The sequence below is a fragment of the Penicillium chrysogenum genome (genome assembly GCF_028827035.1).
Source record: "Penicillium chrysogenum strain IBT 35668 chromosome Unknown utg000005l_segment0_segment0, whole genome shotgun sequence".
NCBI lineage: Eukaryota > Fungi > Ascomycota > Eurotiomycetes > Eurotiales > Aspergillaceae > Penicillium > Penicillium chrysogenum.
The window spans coordinates 1505487-1525547 of record NW_026622753.1 but is presented as its reverse complement, the minus strand read 5'-3'; the positions used below and the strand labels follow the sequence as shown (position 1 = coordinate 1525547).

General features: G+C 49.1%; 6 protein-coding genes across 6 annotated transcripts; 3 read left to right on the top strand and 3 right to left on the bottom strand.

The window, feature by feature from the left end:
• Nucleotides 1–71: 71 nt before the first annotated feature.
• N7489_008986 (uncharacterized protein) lies at nucleotides 72–1704 on the bottom strand (the record flags this gene model as incomplete). Its single annotated transcript, XM_056714736.1, has 2 exons — nucleotides 72–613; nucleotides 672–1704. The coding sequence occupies 2 exons, from the start codon at nucleotides 1702–1704 to the stop codon at nucleotides 72–74; spliced, it is 1575 nt and encodes a 524-aa protein (XP_056562358.1).
• A 728-nt stretch (nucleotides 1705–2432) lies between these two features.
• On the bottom strand, nucleotides 2433–4272 carry N7489_008985 (MDR family MFS transporter; the record flags this gene model as incomplete). The annotated part of the gene is made up of 3 exons (XM_056714735.1): nucleotides 2433–3808; nucleotides 3874–3954; nucleotides 4035–4272. The coding sequence occupies 3 exons, from the start codon at nucleotides 4270–4272 to the stop codon at nucleotides 2433–2435; spliced, it is 1695 nt and encodes a 564-aa protein (XP_056562357.1).
• A 2308-nt stretch (nucleotides 4273–6580) lies between these two features.
• Nucleotides 6581–7079, top strand: N7489_008984 (uncharacterized protein; the record flags this gene model as incomplete). Its single annotated transcript, XM_056714734.1, has 2 exons — nucleotides 6581–6773; nucleotides 6856–7079. The coding sequence occupies 2 exons, from the start codon at nucleotides 6581–6583 to the stop codon at nucleotides 7077–7079; spliced, it is 417 nt and encodes a 138-aa protein (XP_056562356.1).
• Nucleotides 7080–7280: 201 nt separating this feature from the next.
• Nucleotides 7281–8228, bottom strand: N7489_008983 (putative FHA domain protein SNIP1; the record flags this gene model as incomplete). Its single annotated transcript, XM_056714733.1, has 1 exon — nucleotides 7281–8228. One exon carries the CDS (start codon nucleotides 8226–8228, stop codon nucleotides 7281–7283), a length of 948 nt encoding a protein of 315 aa, XP_056562355.1.
• A 220-nt stretch (nucleotides 8229–8448) lies between these two features.
• On the top strand, nucleotides 8449–9369 carry N7489_008982 (J domain-containing protein; the record flags this gene model as incomplete). Its single annotated transcript, XM_056714732.1, has 1 exon — nucleotides 8449–9369. One exon carries the CDS (start codon nucleotides 8449–8451, stop codon nucleotides 9367–9369), a length of 921 nt encoding a protein of 306 aa, XP_056562354.1.
• Nucleotides 9370–10818: 1449 nt separating this feature from the next.
• Nucleotides 10819–16474, top strand: pkhB (putative sensor histidine kinase/response regulator; the record flags this gene model as incomplete). The annotated part of the gene is made up of 4 exons (XM_056714731.1): nucleotides 10819–15048; nucleotides 15104–15997; nucleotides 16048–16161; nucleotides 16217–16474. 4 exons carry the CDS (start codon nucleotides 10819–10821, stop codon nucleotides 16472–16474), a joined length of 5496 nt encoding a protein of 1831 aa, XP_056562353.1.
• Nucleotides 16475–20061: the final 3587 nt, after the last annotated feature.

Here is a 20061-nt window from a genome sequence, read left to right as displayed (position 1 = left end):
GTTTACTCGGGGAGATATGTATTCCAATTTAATTTACCCGCAGATAATAGACAATGTGACTTGTATAGGATTCAAAATTGTTGCATAGAGCCATTCATCCCGTCCCATTCAGAAGCAGGCATCGAGTCGATAAACCGAAACGGCGCCCAGTCTGCGACCGACCCTGCGTATGTATAAAAGGTGTCATCGGGGACTACTGCCACCTTCGAATCCAACAGATCCTTTGCCTTCTTCTGCACGACATTCGTCGCCCAGCTAAATACTCCCTCGATGCTCTTGGGGATCCTAGCCTGCGTCCGAACATCTTCCATCAATGTATATGTCGCGTGCACATCCGATATACTCGCGCAGTACTCTGCTAGAGTCACGCCCGCATATGCGGTAAGCAGGTAGTCGTATGTTGGTCTAACGAACGCAGTATCAGAGGTGCAGAGGACAAGGATCTCTCTCAGTACCAACTGGGCATGACGAATGACCGTTTCGGTCAGGCCGTTGATACGCTCATTGCGCATCAGCGCGTCGGGAGGCGTGGATTTATTCTGCTTTGCTAGTTCCCATCGAGATAAAACGAGGGATGCACAACAGTGCGCCCATCTTAGGATACTGTTGCCTTCTTTTTTTAAAAGTTAGCTTTGGAAAACCTGCCAGCACAGTTAAATTAGGATACTCACCTCCAAGATATTTGCGTCCCCATCCGTTGACCATCTCCCAAGCCTCTGACACTGAACTGACGGTGTGATAGATGGCTTCGTACAGGTGAATGTAGAGCTTGAGCTCTGCTGCAATGATGTTGTCGAACGTTTCGAACCCGGGGTAATTGACAAGTTCTGTCCACGGATGAAGACGTTCGCATGGAACCACTGATGGTCGACCGGTGCCAATTGCATATCTTGAAATCCAGTCAGCTCTGATCTTCACGTTTCGAACGGGGTTTATCACTGTAACTTCGGAAAGTACGTACTTCAGATGCACCAGCGACGCTTGAATCCACATCCTGCACATGTTCCGACTTGTTTTATCGTGCAAGCCTACGAGAGACACAAGCTCAGATAGAGGAAAGCTGAGCATGCAGTGGGTAATGGTTGTGCTGCTCATCAGCCAGCTATCAATATACCTACCACCTGGTACGAGAGGCCCAAAGCTCCAGGCACTGAAGATGAGCATGGCGTGTATGGTGGAGAGATCGATGGGCGTATCTAGAGTCTTCTTGCCCAAGTGGGTCTTGACCAATGTATGAAGGGTTATGTGCAAGTTGGTGCGGTTTAGACCGGCCGTTGCTCGCATACCTGCTAGAAGACATATGGCGAAGAGCAGAGGATGCTCCTGTTTGAGAACCGCCAGGGTTCCATGTGGAAATGGGTACCATGAGGCTATCTGCTCGAAACCGTGCTGGAGAACACTTGCGAAGTTGTCAGAGTCCAAGCCCATCTCGGTCATATGGCCGCGGAGCGAGTCGTTTTCACCGGTTATTACGGGCTCGGTGATTAGACTTCCGACATGGCGGACGACTGTTATTGGTGCTGGTTGGATATCGGTGGTTGCAGATATATCTGTCTCTGAGGGCACGTGCATAGTGGCTTTGGCTTTGCTATCGTTGATATCTTTTGCCGGGTTAAAATTACTGCTCGTGGCTCGCATTTCATTGGCAGGATCTGTTGTCATTGACCGGTCATTGCCGAGGTGAGATTTCAGTAATTCTTTCATCTCAGCGAGTGACGCTTCGATAGCATCAAGCCTGGTAGTTATCAGTCAGTAACCAGAGCCTGGGTCTATACAAGCGGAATTAGAAATACCGGGCTGCACAATGGCATGTAGTAGGCTGAACAGAGTTCCTCTCTGACCTACCAATAAACCCTGAATCTGGGCTAGTGATAGCAGATGTGGATGGAAGAGAGCATTCAAGCCTAATTGGTGACCGATTAATCCCCAGCAATACTCAATAAAAGATGGGGTTGTATTGGGCCACCCACCTTAGAGAGATGCACCGAGCACATTGTCTCGAACCCGGAAGAACCTCACATCGTGTCTTCAATCGCCGACACGGCTGGCAGGACAAAATACGTCGCTTAGTCGGCATTTCATAGATTGGTATGTGCCACAGGATCATAAGATATTGTGAAGTCAACCTGAAACTCGATGTTCTCCGCTGCTTATCTGGGGTTAACAGGTACGCTAAGACGTCTTGGGTTAGCTGCCCAGCTGCACAGCTCCCGAGGTCCACGGGTGGCAGTTTAGGGTTATCACTGGCCGATAAGCAGGGAGTTTCATAGCTCAATAAAATCAAGAGTTACATCTACCGAAGAAGTGAAATGAGTTGTTCAATTCATCTAATACGTACATGAAATTGCAAAGGGTTTCCTTTTCGAAGTATTTGGGAGTCCTAACATGCAAATGAATACGCTAGAACGAAGAAATTGCTCACAGAAGATCAATCATGCGGCTCCTCCTGCGGCAATGTTCTTTCCCTTGACACTATTCCACTCCACACACAAAGCACCGATGATGCTGATGGAGGCCACAGCTGCACCGACAATGAAGGTCTGGGTGAGAGCGTCATTGTAAGCAAGCAGGACTCCGGGTAGGTCAGCCTTGTCGACGACACTATGAAGACCAGTGGCGCCAGTGTTGAGGATCAAAGCCGAATCCACGTTGGGGGTGTAGTTGGCGAGATACTCAACAAGCTTGTTTCTGAAAACGGTGTTTCCGATAGAAACAAAGAGAGCACCGCCAAGAGTCTGGGCAAAGACGATGATGGATGTGCCAATAGGTATATCAGAAAGATCAAGAACAACCTGGACAGCGATCATAGATTGCTGCATACCAGCACCGGCCCCGGCCCCGGCAATTATCTGATATCCGATCCAAACAGCTTTGGATGTGTTTGTGTGGAACGTACTCATGAGACCGTATCCGATAGAGAGAAGGATTGTACCGAAAATCATAAAGGGTGTGTAGTAACCGATGCGGGTGACGATGGCTCCCGACAAGAGGGAGGCAACCACAACGGCAATCAGCATGGGTAGATTCATGATACCTGAGCTGACGGGACTGGCATCTTTCACGGCTTGGAACCAGATAGGTAAGAAGTAGACAGAGGCCAGAAAGGCAGCACCGAGGCAGAAACTGTAAAGGGCAGACGACCAAACAGTGCGGCGGAAGAAAATCCGCGGTGGCACTGTAGCATTGTCTTTCTGCGTGTACTGGACAAATAGAAAGACGAGAATGAGAACAGCGAAAAGGCAAAACAACAAAATGATACGCCAGCTATTCCAGGCATAGATGGTGCCACCCCATTGCAGAGCTAGCAACAGGCAGACGATGGCAGGGAGGAAAAGAGCTGTACCCATGGGGTCAAACTTTTTAATGCGCTCCGCCCATGTCGATTCTTTGTTATGGTGGTTGGGGGCAGGGAAAAAGATTGTAATAACCAGGACAGTGACGGCTCCGATAGGAAGGTTGATGTAGAAACACCAGCGCCATGTCACTTTGTCGGTGAAAACCCCGCCGAGCAGAGGCCCAGCCACGGACGAAATGCCGAACATGCCGCCAATACAGCTATTGTATAATGGTCGCCTCTTCAGGGCCACCGAATGAGCAACAATGATGAGCGAGCCCGAGAAAATGCCTGCGGACCCGATGCCAGCAACGGCACGGCCCATGATAAGTGTCAGACTGCTGTTGGCCACGCCGCAGATGAGACTTCCCAGCTCGAACAAGCCGATGGCGACAAGGTATGTCCATTTGACATTGAAAAAGGTGTAAAACTTTCCGAAAAGTAGCTGGAGCGAAGCCGTAGTGAGAAGGTATGCTGAAAAAGTAAAGAAAAGGATCAGTTCAGCCCCATCACCTAGGTCGCTTCGGCCTCTGACATACCACTTCCATACCAGCCAACGTCTTCGAGGCTGTGGAATTGGCCGGTGATCTTTGGAATTGCGGTAGCAATGATGCTGTTATCTATAGGGTAAGAGAATATGCGTTAGTCGTGCCCTGCAGTAAAATTCCAATAGCTAGAAGATAAGAAAGCGTGGACTCACCAAGAGCGACTAAGAACACGCCCAAACACAATGCCAGTGTGATCAGAGCAAGCTGGGGACCCTTTGGATACTGGGTTCCCTCACACGTGGTAGGTCCGCCTGCTGGGTGCTCGGCACTGAGCTCAGCCTTTTCAGTTTGGCCTACCTTTTCCTGCTTAGGGAGGACATCATCGGTCAACGTTTTCTCAGCGTGTTCCTCAGAAAGGTCAACGTGACTGGAGTGGGTGGTGGACTCCATTTCCAGCGAGTGAGTTTGTGCACTGAAGGGCAACGCAGTAGAGAGATATCAAGTGAGAACAGAGTGCGGAAAAGAGGGAAAAAAAAACAAAACAGATGTTTTGACGAAGGGAGTGAAAGAGTGAAGGGTGAGGAAGAGAAGAAAAGAAAACGTTTCCAGGGTTGCCCAGGTGAACTTAACCATCGCTGACATGAGGCCCAGGAACCTTCCAAGGTTTTCCGCCGATTGGAAGGAACAGGCAGGAACAGGCAGGAACAGGCAGGAACAGGCAGGAACAGGTGGGAATATGATTATCTGATATCTTTGCTCTTTATATCTAGATATGTTCCGGTATTCTCTATATCACTATATACAACTTCCCTGCCAAATCCATCCATGGATGTCTCTATCCCATCTGCTTTTCTGTGAGCTATATGCGAGCCATGCGGGAGACATGTGCGAGTTCTCTGCGAGTTCACTGCGAGTTGTTTGTTTCAAACGTAATTGTATATTATACAATGTGAATTGTTGAGATATGCCTGTAGACGAACTCAATCCGAGATGTGCATCTAGAAGAACCAGTAAGTAATGATACGACCACGGGAGCTTGATCCCATTCAAGTTTGATTTACTGGGCCGCCAAGGTGCCACCAGATATGGGCACTACCTAGGTAGTCAATGGAAATAGTATGCATTTATGTATATCATTTTGATATCTTCCCTTTCTTATACCTACAGAGTCATCCTGGTAGTTTGCCTACGGACCTTGGATCCCAGGTCACACTGTGGTGTATACATACTCTCATAGTTGGGTGGGACAGAGCAATCTAAATCTAAGGTCTCACCTTGGCGTAGGTCAAATCTGATTTGTTGCAGACGTTGACTCGGATCACTCATGATGAACCTCACACACTTTCCAGATTGGGTTTGCCCTATATTTTGAGGCAAAACTAATCGTTGATGGAATGCTCTCCCTGTAGAGTGATCTAAACCTCGCAAGATTCCAAGGCGTTGAAATACAATACCGATTTGTTTAGATTAATGTGTGATATATATCCCGTTTCTTAATTTGAGACACCGAACCTTGGCCAAGTTGGGTTTGCCCTGGATCTTGAGACAATCATAGAGTGCATTTTTTTGATCGCATTGCACAATATCCGAATCGGGATCATGGCACATGAAAGCATAGTCGTAAGTTTACCCAGACACACTCCGAAGTGACGAGCCCTGTTCACGGAGCAAAGCGGGCCGATGCTATGAGAGAAACGCAAGACATGCATTCAGGCTTCATCCTAGGCTAGGGCCCCCATTGGGCTTTGGTCCCAGCATTCGATTCATGTGGTTATATTTTAGTGCATGGCGACTTAGACTCGCGGTGACAGACTATAACCGGGACACCCTGGTTTCGGGATACAGAAATAGCAGCCTTGACTTCGGTCATATATTTCGGAGTATCTCAAGATCTCTGTTTAGGTTATTTCTCCTTCTATCTAGTCACCACGTTACATTCATATAGTTATCTACGGATGATATGCTCGGAGATTCATTCGAGCCAGGTTCAGGAAAAGTGTGATCTAGAAAATCCCACTGTAGTCAGCACGGAATATCTTCTGGGTCAAAGTCCTAGAATAAAAAGACTACTGATAAGGCCATGAAAGAGATACTCTGAAAGAGAAGACCAAAATGACTACTAACAAAACTACTAGTCTTTATTATATGTCAAATACAATGTTGTAGATGTTACCCGTATATCCGTCTCCGTCTCCAAGTACTACGTCGGAGCTTTCCGAAGGTGATGATGTTCTCGCAGTTTTAAATATGAGTCAATTGCTCTTGATATAACCATTTAACAATATGTCGCTTCAATCACCGTGGTCATTGCTAGCAACCGTCTTGTTCCCTAGTAGTAATTGGGGTACTATCCCGAGGTCTATATGTTGTACATGTTGCCGTCCCAGAGCGTCGATCAGCCAGAAAACAATGACTCCAAAAAATGACCTCAAAACCGGATTTGGACATGTATAAAATCCCGTGAGCAAACCTGCTTTGAAAAGTAAACCTCGGAAATCAGGCCAAAGCTGACTGTCCATCGACGTAAGAAGTGGACTACATACTCATGACGTCGCCGAAAACCAACTACCCGCGGGCGACCAAGTAGAAACCAAGTATGATACGGCCACATTTTAAAGCTCGAACCTATTTAAACAACCTACCCTACATTCATCTAGGGAAACCCATAAAATATTTCATCAATTATACGCAAATTATTCTAAGCTATCGGAAACTTCTACCACACCACTCACTCCCTTACAAAACCACCTCCAAAACCATGTCAGCAGCACGATTCGCTCCTCTTCTCCGGTCCCGGGTGGCTGTACAAACTGTACCTGGCTTCCAGGCAATTCGCTCCATTTCAGCGACAGCCCCATGCAATAAGGGGCCTGTCGATGCGACAAAAGACACACTGAAGAAAGCCGATCGGACCGTTTCCGACGCAGCAGTCAAGGGCATCAATACAGGCGGTACGTCTTCAAACGTAATCTCACAGATCTACATAGCTTCCATTCAATGTGCAGACTGATGCTAACGTGACTTTGCCAACAGAGAAAGCCGCCAACAAGCTCAAGGACGCCGTTGGCGCCGGGGCCAAGCAAGCAAAGGAAAAGGGGGGAGAGGTGAAGGGCGAGGCATCCGAGTATGCAGGCAAAGCGAAGGGCGAGGCGTCCGAATATGCAGGCAAGGTGAAGGGTGAGACGGCCGAGTATGCAGGCAAGGGTAAGGGCAAGGCCGAAGAAGCACTGAACGAAGCCAAGGAAAAGGTAAAATAGGCGATGGATCAGCTTGAAGGGAAGTCCAAGGAGGCCAAGCGCCGCATTGACTAAAGGCTTCGACCTTGTCTGCCCGCGAAGACTAGATTGAGCTCGCATCACTCATGATCCGAAATGTAATATTATTGCCATATTCCATTCATCGAAGTTGTCGTACCCCGTAGCGCTGCAATGCTTGCACAAAGCTGAAGACATCACTCTTCAGCTAGGAGGCAGCATGAGGACGTATTCGCGCGAGCTTAGACCGAAGCGAATCACGTCCTTGTCCATGACTTCCACGTAACGACCACCGGGGATGGTCTCTCCGTTAACGCTCGATCCATTTGCACTCTCAAGATCAATAAGATAAGGCTTGACCTTGCCGATGCGATCGCCGTATTCATTGCGCTTCTCAACAAATCGGAATTGTAGCACTGCATGCTGCTTCGAGCAGCTGGGATGGTCGAGTGGGAAGTCTACCACCATTCGCTCACGACCGACCAGCCAGCAGCTGCGTTCACTCAATTCAACCGTTTCCAACAAGTCTTGCCCTTTGAACACATACATGCGCCAAGCTTCCTTGGGGGGCGGCTTGCGCGCCTCTGGAGGCTCATGGTATTTCAGAACTATTTCCGTACCACCCTGGACTTGAATTGTATTGCTTTCGGCTGCGAGTCGACCAGTGGGGTTGAAGTTAGGCTTTTGCTTTTCCGGCGCCGGTGCATCTGAAGGGTGCGCCACGTCGGTAAATGCGTCGGACTGCGAGGGGAGGGGGCCGCGTCGTTCCAATGCTCGAGGTGGAGGGGTGCGTGACCTCTGGGGTGAGCGAGAGCGAGAGCGTGATCGTGTACGACGATGCCTCCGAGAAGATCGTGCTTCATATTCATCCCGGGTATCACGGTGTCGATGGCTGCGGTGTCTGTGTCTGGGGCGGTCTTCGCCAGCTGAGCTTGTAGATCGCTCTCTGCGCTCACGGCGAGGCCGGTCACGATCACTTCGGCGACTGGTTCTTTCAGCTGGGCTGCGGGATGATCTCCGTCGAGGGCTGTCCCGATGAGAGCTCCGGCGGTCTTGGTCGCGTCTTCTTGAGCTCGAATAGTGGTCGTCTTGCGAGTCTTGTGACCTATCTCGGCGCCGGCGTTCACGGCGGTCGTCGTCGGACCCAGCCATTGCTGTTGAAATGTGACTGCGGGAAAGGTAAGCGTAAAGATTTCCTTTCAAAGTGTCGGAGATCTTTAGATCAAAACCTCGAACGCCTACGCACACGTGACCATTCCCGAAGCCGCCGTTCCGGAGCACGACGGCCTCATCTTACTCCTCTCACGATAACTTTAAGACACGAGCACAACGGATATTTTGACCGTGCTCTCTACAGTGACGCCATGTGACAATGTTCAAGAAAATTAATATTTTTCACTGCCAAAGCCTGCGCATTTTGAATTCGACCGTGGTCTCGCCGCTTCCTCGTTCCAACAACAAAGTCTCTACAGGCTATGGACTGCAGGCACCATACAAACGCAGTAACTATGCCACCGCAGCAGGGTTCCCACATCAGGACTACTCATGGCCGAGCAATCCATCTTTCACTCCTTATGATGTCTTGAACCTACCCCGCAGCGCAACGTACACGAAAAGGAATTACTATGACCTTGTTAAGATCTACCACCCTGACCGACCTCTGAAAGACCACCCTCTTTTCCATCAATTAACCGCTGAAACTCGATTGCAGCGCTACCGAATTGTGGTAGACGCACATGAAATCCTTTCCGATCCGATCAAACGAGCAGCCTATGATCGAAATGGCACTGGCTGGATCCACACTGTACTGGATACGAGAGTAGAACGAGATTCACATGGACCGAACATCTACGCCAATGCCACTTGGGAAGATTGGGAGGACTGGCATAACCGCCATCAAGGGCCGCAGCAGCATGTTGTCGACCAGCGCACCTTCACTCGGCTTGTAATCCTCTTGGTGCTGTTTGCGGGCGCCCTTCAAGCATCCTGGCTCGGACAGGTGAATAGTGGCTACAATGAACGCCTACGTGAGGTCAACGAGAAGTCGGCGCGCGTTCTACAGGACCGCAGAGACAGCACTGTCAAACAGATGGATTCCAATGATGCGCGCGTGCAGGGCTTTCTCATTCGGAGGGACCCTACAGGGTCGGGTTTGAAGGATAATGAGCACCCAGTTTACCAGAGGGAGTTGAATCCTCGGCGCGGTTTGGATGGGGTTGACCAAGCTGGCAAAAATAGCCGAGAGCCTGCACAGTCAGTGGACTTGGGGTCGGAACCTCCAGGACTCTGCTAGTTCTGTTATATGAGTATATGATTGCATGGCGTTTTGACATTTCACATGGGTTGCTGTATTTTCATAAGCACCTGGGTATAGTCCTGGAGACTATTGGATATATGACTATGGGAATGTATAGTTGCATAAAATCTCAACTTCGAATAATTTCTGACAAGTAGTATAGTGTTGACGAGATATCTCATTAAAGTCAGGATCCACAGGTAAGTATATGAAAGTAGGCATAGGGCCACAAGAAGCTGGAAGAATAAGGGATAACCACATATGCAGCTAGAGAGCCCAGACTATATTGTACATAGAAAGGAGCAGCCAAGTGAGATGGAATGTATATATCTGCCAAATGACGACAGGAGAGTCTCAGCTGAACGGCTGTATTGAAAAGGTCTCAACCGTTCGGAACAATATATATTGTCGAAATAAAATAAAGTATTGTAAACCCCAGATTTATATATTTCGCAGTTTTCAGAAATTCCTGCGAAAAAGGGGGGGCTTGACCACATCGAGCCTATTTGGCGCCACAGGAGCCCCGTTGACGTCGGCGGGTCGATCCCCTCGTTCCCAGGGGGGGTTAGGCATCTGCAACAGGCGTGACAATGCATTTGACCTCTACAATACCCCATTCCCCGTAAATGCGAGGCTGAACAAGGGGGATAGGGTTGGATTCTCTTGGTCTAGACCAGTGTTTTCTTTGATCTAGATATTCAAGTTTCTAGCAAGCAGTTTTATATGGCATGGAATATTTCATAAAATTTCATAAATTTCCATAAATTTCATCCCCCAGTCCCATAAAAGGGAGAAATTTGGATTTGGTCGAACATCGTCATTGCTCACCGCAGTCCCGAGTACAGGTAAGCCAGGTACAGTATAGGGCTACGTCACATATTTTGATTTTATTTTTGTAAGGGGAAGAGTTGGATATATAGAGAAAAAAGGAGTGAACAGTCAACTGTTAAACATACGAACATATTTATAGTCTATTATAGATGAATACCTATATAATAACTAATAATCAACTAATTATAACTATAACTAGTTATAGTTGTAAGAAAAAGAAGAAGAAAAAGCCACCAAGTTTTTTTTAATTTTCCTACGTCATAATTCTCCCCAGGTGCATCACGCCCCCAATCCACTTTTTTTCCTCCCATCCACTCCCATATCGATCCAATGGGCCTGGCGGGTACATTTCCTTTCTCTTTCTCGAATCCCCTCCCCTTTGATATACACCGCCCCCAACCTTATTCAGCTTCATCTTCCAGGGCTATCATTCTAAGAGCCGACTCATATTCTATCGGCATCGGTTTTCTTTCCTTCCCTACCCCACTCAACATCTGACCTCCCTCATTTCGCGCCGGTCAAGCCATAACCGCCTCACATCGTTCCATCCCAAATACTTCACCCACCAACTATTGAAATCCTTTTATTCCCTTTCCCTCCACTGGAGGTGTGAGAATGGAGGATGTCCATAGTAGGAGGAGTCCTCCATTCCCTTCGCCAACAGAGACACATCCGCAGGTGTCCCAATCTCATATGCAGCCTCTCAGATCGCCTGGCTACCGCTCCCCACATGGTCACCAATCCCAAAAATTAGTGGATGAACTGGCCGATAGGGTGGATGCTCTTGAGAAGTCATCCCTCCAACCATCTCGTTTATCGCGCGGTGACTCTGCAGAGCAGGTTGTCGGTCTAACACCCATTACCGAGGACGCACGATCGGAAGCCGAGCGACAGGAGGACCAAGGTCGCAGCTCGCATACTCTCAAGGAACTTCGAAGGCAGATGGAAGATCTCCTTGTATATCAACAGATGCAGCAAACCCAACCCGTCTCGTCCCAGAACCAACCTGTCTCCGCCCTCTCCAATGATACCCCAAGAAAGAGACGTTTGTCAAATACCTTGTCCAATGCCTCAACGGAGGCTCCAGTCGCCACCGCGAATACCAATACCTCCGCAGGCTCGGCAGGTTCGGCAGGGACAATCAAAGGTGTCCAGACAGAGACACCTTCCGATCGCAAACCAGCACACACACCGTCCTATCCTTTCCCGCCCATGCAAAGTAAACCATCCAAAATGGGGATTGAACCAACAGCGCGTGGGGGCCCATTTAGACTGAAGCTTCCATCGGAGAAACCTCATTTTTCGACGGGGCCCCAGACTCTGCCTACAGAACCAAAGGCTGTGGAACCGCATCCGACCTTTTTGCCTGCTCACCATAGCCAGATCCAGGAAGATCCGAATTTTACCAGTCCCGATCTCTATGATCTCACACTTCAGCTGAATGCGGATGCGGGACTCGAAGCGTGGTGGTCCAACCTCATTGATATATTGCAAACGCATTACGGGGCTGAGCGTGTGTCACTCGCTGTCCCTGGAGATGTGACCGATTTGGAGAACGTACCTTGGGGCCAAAAGGCAATCTTTAACCAGAACGTGGATACATCACTGCATGAACTTCAAGCGCGTCATATAGCGAAGGGACCATCGACGGAGACATCTCACTCACGCAAGAGCGTCCAACAGAAAACCGAGCCGGTGTCCCAGGCTAAAATGCCTGGACCTTCCCGGCCATCTTTATTATCACGGCACTCATTCGCTGGGTTTGATAAAAACAAAGGTCAAAGCCCTCACGATCCCAACCAACCACAAGTTTCGAAGAATGTCAAATCCGAGAAAAAGCACGTACATATCGCTCCCCAAAACCCGCCATCCACGGATCATTTGATGGGTGGGAGCTCCGAAGCCAAAGACGATACACTGAACAGTCTCCTCGGCAGTATGCGGCAGGCTGTGTTTCCCATACCGAGACCGTTGGAGGTAGAGCTAGACCCTCTCATCAAGCGTACAGGCGTGGTCAGGCTATTTGGACGTACCCGTCCCACCATCTTAACACGTGAATATACAGAGAGCGCGCAATATCCACAGCGTTGGACCGAGTCCGCCGACAGTCCGAATGAGATGGTTCAAGTTACTCCTGATGTCGATGCACCGAGTGACAGGGGAACTGGGACTATGCCGATGCAGCAAGGCCTCGGCGTCAGTGGGTTGAAGCAGTATGATGAATATGAGCAGATTCCGCAGTCTCCTTGGTCCCAGTCCCCTGCTCCATCACCTGCTCCCCGCACACATGCAGAGCAAAACCCGTTCTTCACAAGCCATTCGGTCGATGAAGGGGCTTTCTCCAAGCACCCGCCTTCACACGACTACTCTACTAACCTTCCACTAGAGGCTATTGGGATCGATCACTCAAAGACCGTTATCCATATTCCTCTTTTACATGGTGGCCACTCTAACCGGGATTCCTCATCGACAGTGAGGTTTCCTGTTGCCGTTGTCTCGATGCTGTGCACAATCGTTCCATACCCTGCTAACCTCAGGCAATCACTCTCATTTCTGATGCCGCATTTGACAACTTCTTTCTGCTTGGCTCAGCGATATAGCCAGCTTGAGAGACAACTCTCATCCAAGGTGGAAACCCCCCGCTATGGTCATCTTTTAGGTCTCGGGGGAACTTTCTCAGATGCAAGCAGTGAGCTAGAGCTTGTTGCGGGACTAAGCGGGCACGTCAACTACTCCGCTGGCGACAACAACAACAACCCAATGTCCGCACACACGAGTATCACTAGCCCCAGTGATCGTTCGTCTATAAAGTTCAGTCCTGCTGTTTCTGCGATGGGGACCCCTGGATTTGATCTTGGCCATATCGGATTCGGATCCGCAAATCAGTCTCCAGGAGTGGCTTCACGATCTGGCGGAGAAGGTGCTGACGGCTATTTCAATGTCCCGCAAAATAAAAGCGCCCGAGACAATGCACCCCAACACAGGCCACGGCTCGTCAAGTCGAAGACCACCAACATCGACTCATCGACGCCAATTTCTCCGGACAAAGTGGCCTGGAAACCAACCACCGGCGATGAGAGCAACCTACAAGATCAATCTTTCTGTACCGCATCGCCACTGCAAGACACCAGACCATCCAATCCCCTTTCACCAACCCAGCAATCATCACGTCAAGCCTCTACGAACTCGTTGTACGCCCAGCTGCAACGGGAGCTTCCGCGCCCGTTCTCTGACACGATAGCCCAGCTGATGCTTAATTCGATCCCATTGCATCTATTCCTGGCGAAACCCCAGAGTGGCGAGGTGATCTGGACCAATTCCAAGTTTGATGCATACAGAAGAAGTCAGCACCAGGAGCAAAAGTTCCGAGATCCTTGGCAGAACATCCATAGCAGCGAGAGTGAGCATGTTCATACCAAATGGGCCAATGCCTTGCGCACGGGCGCACAGTTCACTGAAAGAGTGCGGGTCCGAAGATTCAACGATGAATCCGCATATCGCTGGTTCATTTTCCGGGCCAACCCGCTGTTATCGTCAACAGGAGAGGTACTGTACTGGATTGGGTCTTTCCTTGACATTCATGAGCAGCATATTGCTGAGCTTGAGGCGATTCAAGAAAGGGAAAAGTTTGCTATTGATGCGAAGTATCGTGCATTCTCCAATTCGATCCCACAGGTTGTGTTTGAGGCAACGGAGAACCGCGGATTGATATTCGTCAACGAGCAGTGGAATCTGTACACCGGTCAACCGCTCGAGGAAGCGCACGACCTCGGCTTCGCTAAACATGTCCATCCCGACGATCTCGAAAAGTGTGGTGAGCTGTCTCTCAACAGAACATCCCAGAGCGCCGACCAAAATGATAGCGGACCTTATGAGTTCATGGTCGGGTCGGCTCTTGATGAACTTGTGAAGCGCGGCATTGCTTCTTTGCAGCAAGATGAGAATGGCCGAGTCTTCTATTCCACCGAGATCCGCCTTCGTTCTCGAGGTGGTGATTACCGATGGCATTTGGTTCGCGTAGTACGTGTCAAGACCAGCAGTTTCGGGAGCGAGGAAGCCTCCTGGTACGGAACATGTACCGACATCAACGACCGTAAAAACCTCGAAAGAGAACTCAACAAGGCCATGCAGCAGTTGAATCACCAAATGGAGTCCAAGACAAAGTTCTTCAGCAACATGTCGCATGAGATCCGAACCCCGCTTAACGGCATTCTTGGTACAATTCCGTTCATCCTGGATACGCAGCTTGATAGTGACCAAAGACGAATGCTTGACACCATTCAAAACAGCTCCACCAATCTTCGCGAGTTGGTTGACAATATCCTTGATGTTTCCCGCGTCGAAGCCGGCAAGATGTCAATGGTCAAATCCTGGTTCCATATTCGATCAATGATCGAGGATGTAATCGATACCATCGCCTCACGAGCGATCGATAAGGGTCTTGAGATCAACTATCTCATAGGCGAGGACTTGCCATCGATGGTGATTGGAGACCGGTTCCGAATTCGTCAAGTCCTGATCAATCTTCTCGGCAATGCAGTCAAATTCACTGCGCAAGGTGAAATTCACATCTGCTGTGACATGTATCGGGACCCATCTGCAAATCCCGATGACACACAGGCATTCATGAATTTTGAGGTCGTGGACACTGGAAAAGGTTTCAGCTCTCAGGACGCGGAACGATTGATGCAACGATTCAGTCAGCTTGGAGAAAATGGGACACAGCAACATGCAGGTAGCGGCCTGGGGCTTTTCCTGTCGAAGCAGCTCGTCGAAATGCACGGCGGCAAACTCACTCCCAGCAGCAAAGAGGGTCAGGGAGCCAAGTTTTCTTTCGACGTCAAAGTCGATGCTCCCCCCGCCACCTTCCCCCTCTGAGCAGCCCAAATTGATGCGCCAGAGTTCAACTGCTTCTAGAAGACCGGCGAAGCCCAGAACAACCTCTTATCAACAAGCCCCTCCTCTAGCTGCAAGAGACTCCGACTCGTCCGGCAAAAGCTCCGACACTATCCTTTCTGGCTCGTTATCAATTACATCCTCTGCTCTCCCGACCCCGGATATAGGCTCCGCGCCCTTGCCACCTCCACTGGAGCAGGCAGGAGCTTTGGAAAATCTGCCAGATGCAGTCTCCAATACAAACATCCATTCTGCTGTTGCCAAGCTCGACACACCGGCCGCCGTGGCTTCGCCTACGTCTCAACCATCTGCCTCTCCAGATACACCAGTAGGACCAGTATCTGTGCCTGTCAATGGTCCTTTCTCTATCGTGATCTTGTGTCCGCTCAAAAACGCGCGGCAAGCCATAAAGCAGCACATTGAGCAAGTCGTCCCTTATGAGATTGCATTCAAAGTTACAACGTTACCTGATGTCGATGAATGGAAAGATGCGATGCACTCTGCTTCTGATGTCCAGCCTTGTACACATCTTGTCTTGAACCTTCCAACTGATGATATATTGGAGGTCATTCAAAGCGTGTCAGACCCAGCCTTGGATCCCGCGCCCGTCATCGTCATAATTTCAGACCTTTATCAAAAGCGTCAAATCAGCTCGCGGGTCAAGGAGCTAGCAGCTTCAGGAAAGCAGGTTTTCATTGTGCCAAAGCCTGTCAAACCTTCTGCTTTCTCGACTATATTCGATCCCAAGAGCAAGCGTGAGCTGAGCAAGGATCGCAACCAAGACATGGCGCGCGAGATTAACAACAACTTCAAGACCGTCTCCAAGATGGTCAAAGAGGTTTTGGGCAACAAGGGTTATCGAATCCTGCTCGTTGAGGACGACGAGACCAATCGAGATGTAAGTTGGTTAATGAAGACTTGTTGAATTGATTGCTAACTCATAGATAGGTAATGTTGAAGTATCTGGACAAGATCAAGCTGATGTCGGAGACTGCATCCAATGGACTGGAGTGCACTAACATGGTACTCTCTAAAGAGCCGGGATATTATTCTCTCATCATTGTGAGCCTTACTTTGTACCCTGTCCCCCCGCAAAACTAACCGCGTTCATTTGCAGTGCGACATTCAGATGCCCATCAAGAATGGCTACGATACCTGCAAAGACATCCGTGACTGGGAGCAAAAGAACCATTATCCACAGATTCCAATCATGGCTCTTTCGGCAAATGCAATGACAGATCAAATTGAGAACGCGGCCCGGGCAGGTTTCAATGACTATGTCACCAAACCGATCAAGCACAATGAATTGGGGAAGATGATGATGGGCCTTCTCGAGCCCGGCCGCCCCCCTCATGCTTCTGCGAGACCGTCTTAACCCAGAGCAACAACAGAACATCGCTACTCGCCGCTAGGGACTTCCCCAGGTCTTTACCTGCCCTACCCACCTTCGCCCCTGACACCTTTGCTGCTTTAATAGCAAGCCTTTGTTTTAATATTCCTTTTTTATACATATATAGCCAGCCATATCCCTCTCCCCGGCTCTAGCATTTGATATTCTTACGATGGACCACGGAGTGACTTTTTTTTGGCGGCTCATTCGGACTGAAATGTGATTTCGGATTTGGTGGATCGCACAGGGGAGCCATTGGAAGTTCGCTAGACACGCGTGAAGCGTGCTCGTTTACATGATAGGGCTGTTCTCACCATTTTGGAAGTTTCATTGTGATATTTGCATTTGCACAGGGTCAGGAGGGCATCTGTTCGTTCATCGATCTCTCTGATCATTCACGAGCATAGATTCCCTCCGCCCTCTGAGCCTGTGCATCATGGCGTCAGTACTCTAATTCTTGCTTATTTTTGGTTCACCAAGCAAGCAGAATCTGTTTTTGTTTTTGTTTTTTTGTCTTTGGCCTTCCTTTACATTCTTGTGATACCAGATTATGAGCGCATGGCACCTATCTATTTTCTGGATCTGTATTTGTTAATAATCCAACTCCTTTCACTTTCCTCTTATCTCTGTTTTCTCTATCCCCTTTTGGCGTTCGATGATGCATTGTGCAAGCTGTCAGATACTTCGGCTGTTCACGGTTCCTTTTATCTAATGGTGTGGTCAAGGTCGAAATATACATCGTAATATATTGCGTCACTTGCTGTGAGCTAAAGCATACTTCTACTCTTATTTGATGTGCATGATGATAGTCCAGGCTAATACTGGCTACTAATCTCTACTAACATAACCCGTTAAATCTGATTAGAAGGGGCTGGAAGTATCAACAAGTCCTATTAGGGACCAGAGGTACATCAGAGAGGCCTCCGAAGCGAAGGCTTTATGAATGGTCAAGTCCATAGCAAAGTGGGAAATGGTATAGATTGAGTATATACTATAGTACATGTATACTCCGTAGACCGGTAGAGAGATATTCCCAAAAAGGGAAAGCGAGTGAGTTGGCGCGCATGTGGCGGTGAAGGAAGTAGAAAATCCCCGCAACCCCACTTGTGCGTTGGAAAATTTGACTTGGATTCGGATTGGATTGGATTGGGTTGGGTTGGATTGGAGTTGACTTGCATTTGAGAGTTTGAGATTTTGAAAGAAGCAAAGGCTGAAGATTGTCGACTCTTGGAAATACTTCCACAACACTACCGGGGTAACCCTAGATATAATTACATCAATACATTAATTGAGCGCCATAGTCAACAAAAGCACACATGGCATTCTTTTCAATATTCGGGCCAAAACAGCGGGCTGGTGTAACCAATCTGTCGACATCGTACGTATACGGAGTATTAACACTGGAAGGTTCAAAGCAATATATACCTTTGGGTCTGGAGTCCGAGTTGAAGGGGGGGCGGGCGGATCAGGACCGAGTTAGTCGAAAGACTATGACAAAGATTGAAAACAAAGGGAAAAAAGGTGTATGGCCCATTCTAAGCCGAAGTAAGTACTGTGCGTCATTGGTTGCCGTGCTGCCCGATGTTGGCCTGGCCGAATGAGAGATCGGGCTCAGCCATTCTCAGCATGAAGCGAGAGGAATGACATCCGTGCGATATTCATCAAACCAGGGTCTCGATGATAGATAGGGGAATTGAGGGTGTCACAGGGTTCCTCGGTAGCATTGTGGGTTGACGGGAGATATCGTGAGTTGTCAGGCTGTAAGGCATGCAAGCCGGCTTTTAGGCACGGTGAGGCATCAACAGGGTAAAAGGAGAAAGGGAACTAAGTAAACTCAGAGTCAGCAAGGCAGATCCAAATCCAGATGCAGTTTAGAACGGGCCTCGAAGGGTGTGCCCTGCAGTCCCATTTCCTTCCCACCTAGTTGGGCCTGCTTGGTCTCCATGTCAGCAAGTATCTGGGACCAATGATGAAGGGTCCTGGGCGGCACAGCATTTCTCGAAATGTAGTATTTCCGACGGGGCTTGCCGGATGGATTCCCTTTATCGTACATGCCCCATAGCTATTGTCAAGCAAGTCATCGACTGTCTGCATGGAGTGGGGTGCAGCGTGTTCTGTTCCCACGTTGATGGGCGTCTAGAGCGCTTGTCGATGCAGCAATACTCTCTGCCCTGCTGCCGGAGGCTCTGGTGGTTATTGGTGGATTCGTGCAAGAAGGTGGGCTTTCTCATTGTGTGCAGCAGTAACAGCCGCATCAAGGTGGGTAAAGAGGAACTAGGAATGACATTCATTTCGTGTTCTTGCCCTTCTTCTTCTTCTTCTTCTTCTTCTTCTTCTTCTTCTTCTTCTTCTTGCCGTTCGATCTGAACTTCTTGCGCATTGGTCGCACAGTTTGCCCTTTTGGCCCATATATTGCCAGGATGATTCTTGTTGGAACCTTGCAAAAAGAAGCATGGGGGCACCGATTCGGGAACAGTTTCGAATGTCAATTCTCACGGTCCTTTAGTTCATGCAATGATGTCCAACACTCTCCGTGTGACCTTGAATGCAGCGATCCTCATTTTTGGGCTCTTGGGCTCCGATCCCCAAGATGATGTAAGGCGAGACATCCCGATTCCCGGGAATCTGTTTGGTTTTCGCGGAAGCGCGTATTCGACCACTACGTATACAACTAACAACGTTTGTATATGTATAGGAAACTGACCATCATGTTAGGCTTGAACAGTTAGATGGGGAAAATATGTCATACCGGTTCTCATGTAGTCCGTCTCATCTTTGGGCTTTTGTTGACCGAATCAACTTTGATCATCCTCTTCCCAGCCCCCGAATTTCTGAAGAAAAAATCAGCTGAACGGGGACAAGGGCGGCAAAAAAAGGATAATTATGAGAGGAGAAGGGGCAAAAAAGGAGTCAAGAAAAAGTGGGAGAAGGAAGGACGGCCAAGGCCATATTTATATCTCGCCTTCCCACCAACTCCACCCATCCTACCCTCATTAAACCCACCCTCCATGCCCTTTCTAGTCAATTCCTCAATAGTTCCAGTCCAAACTTTGGCCATCAAAGTTTAGACCAGGAAGAGGGGCGTAGATCGAGACCTGTTTTGTACCAAGCCGCCACGGGACGGCGGAAACCCTGAAGGAAGGCTGGCGTCCTCGCCCAGACACATTGAGTCTTTTTTCCCACTCTGAGCGGGGTCAAGGCGGTCCAAGAGGCAAATCGGCGGGCAGATACGGAGACATACGTGCAGACGGAGCTCGGGGATTGGAGGTACAGAGGGAGGGGTGCGAGTCAATCTGCCCCGAGTGGTCCAATGGCTCCTTCGAGGCCTTCGCAATCCTTGCCATCACATTTGCCTCCGCCAGTATGGGAGCATCCGCCGGACAGAAGACTCTCCGCGGAAGGTTATAAAATCCCTCGTCTGGCCCGGGGGAGACTGTCTTTCCTTCTTCTTCCTTTCCCATCACTCCCACTTAGGCCCGTTTGCACATTCTTCCACATTCTTCCAGCCTTGTTTTATCTTACCCCATTGAAGCACACTTCACTTTCATACTTCCTCTTTGCTCCATTATAAC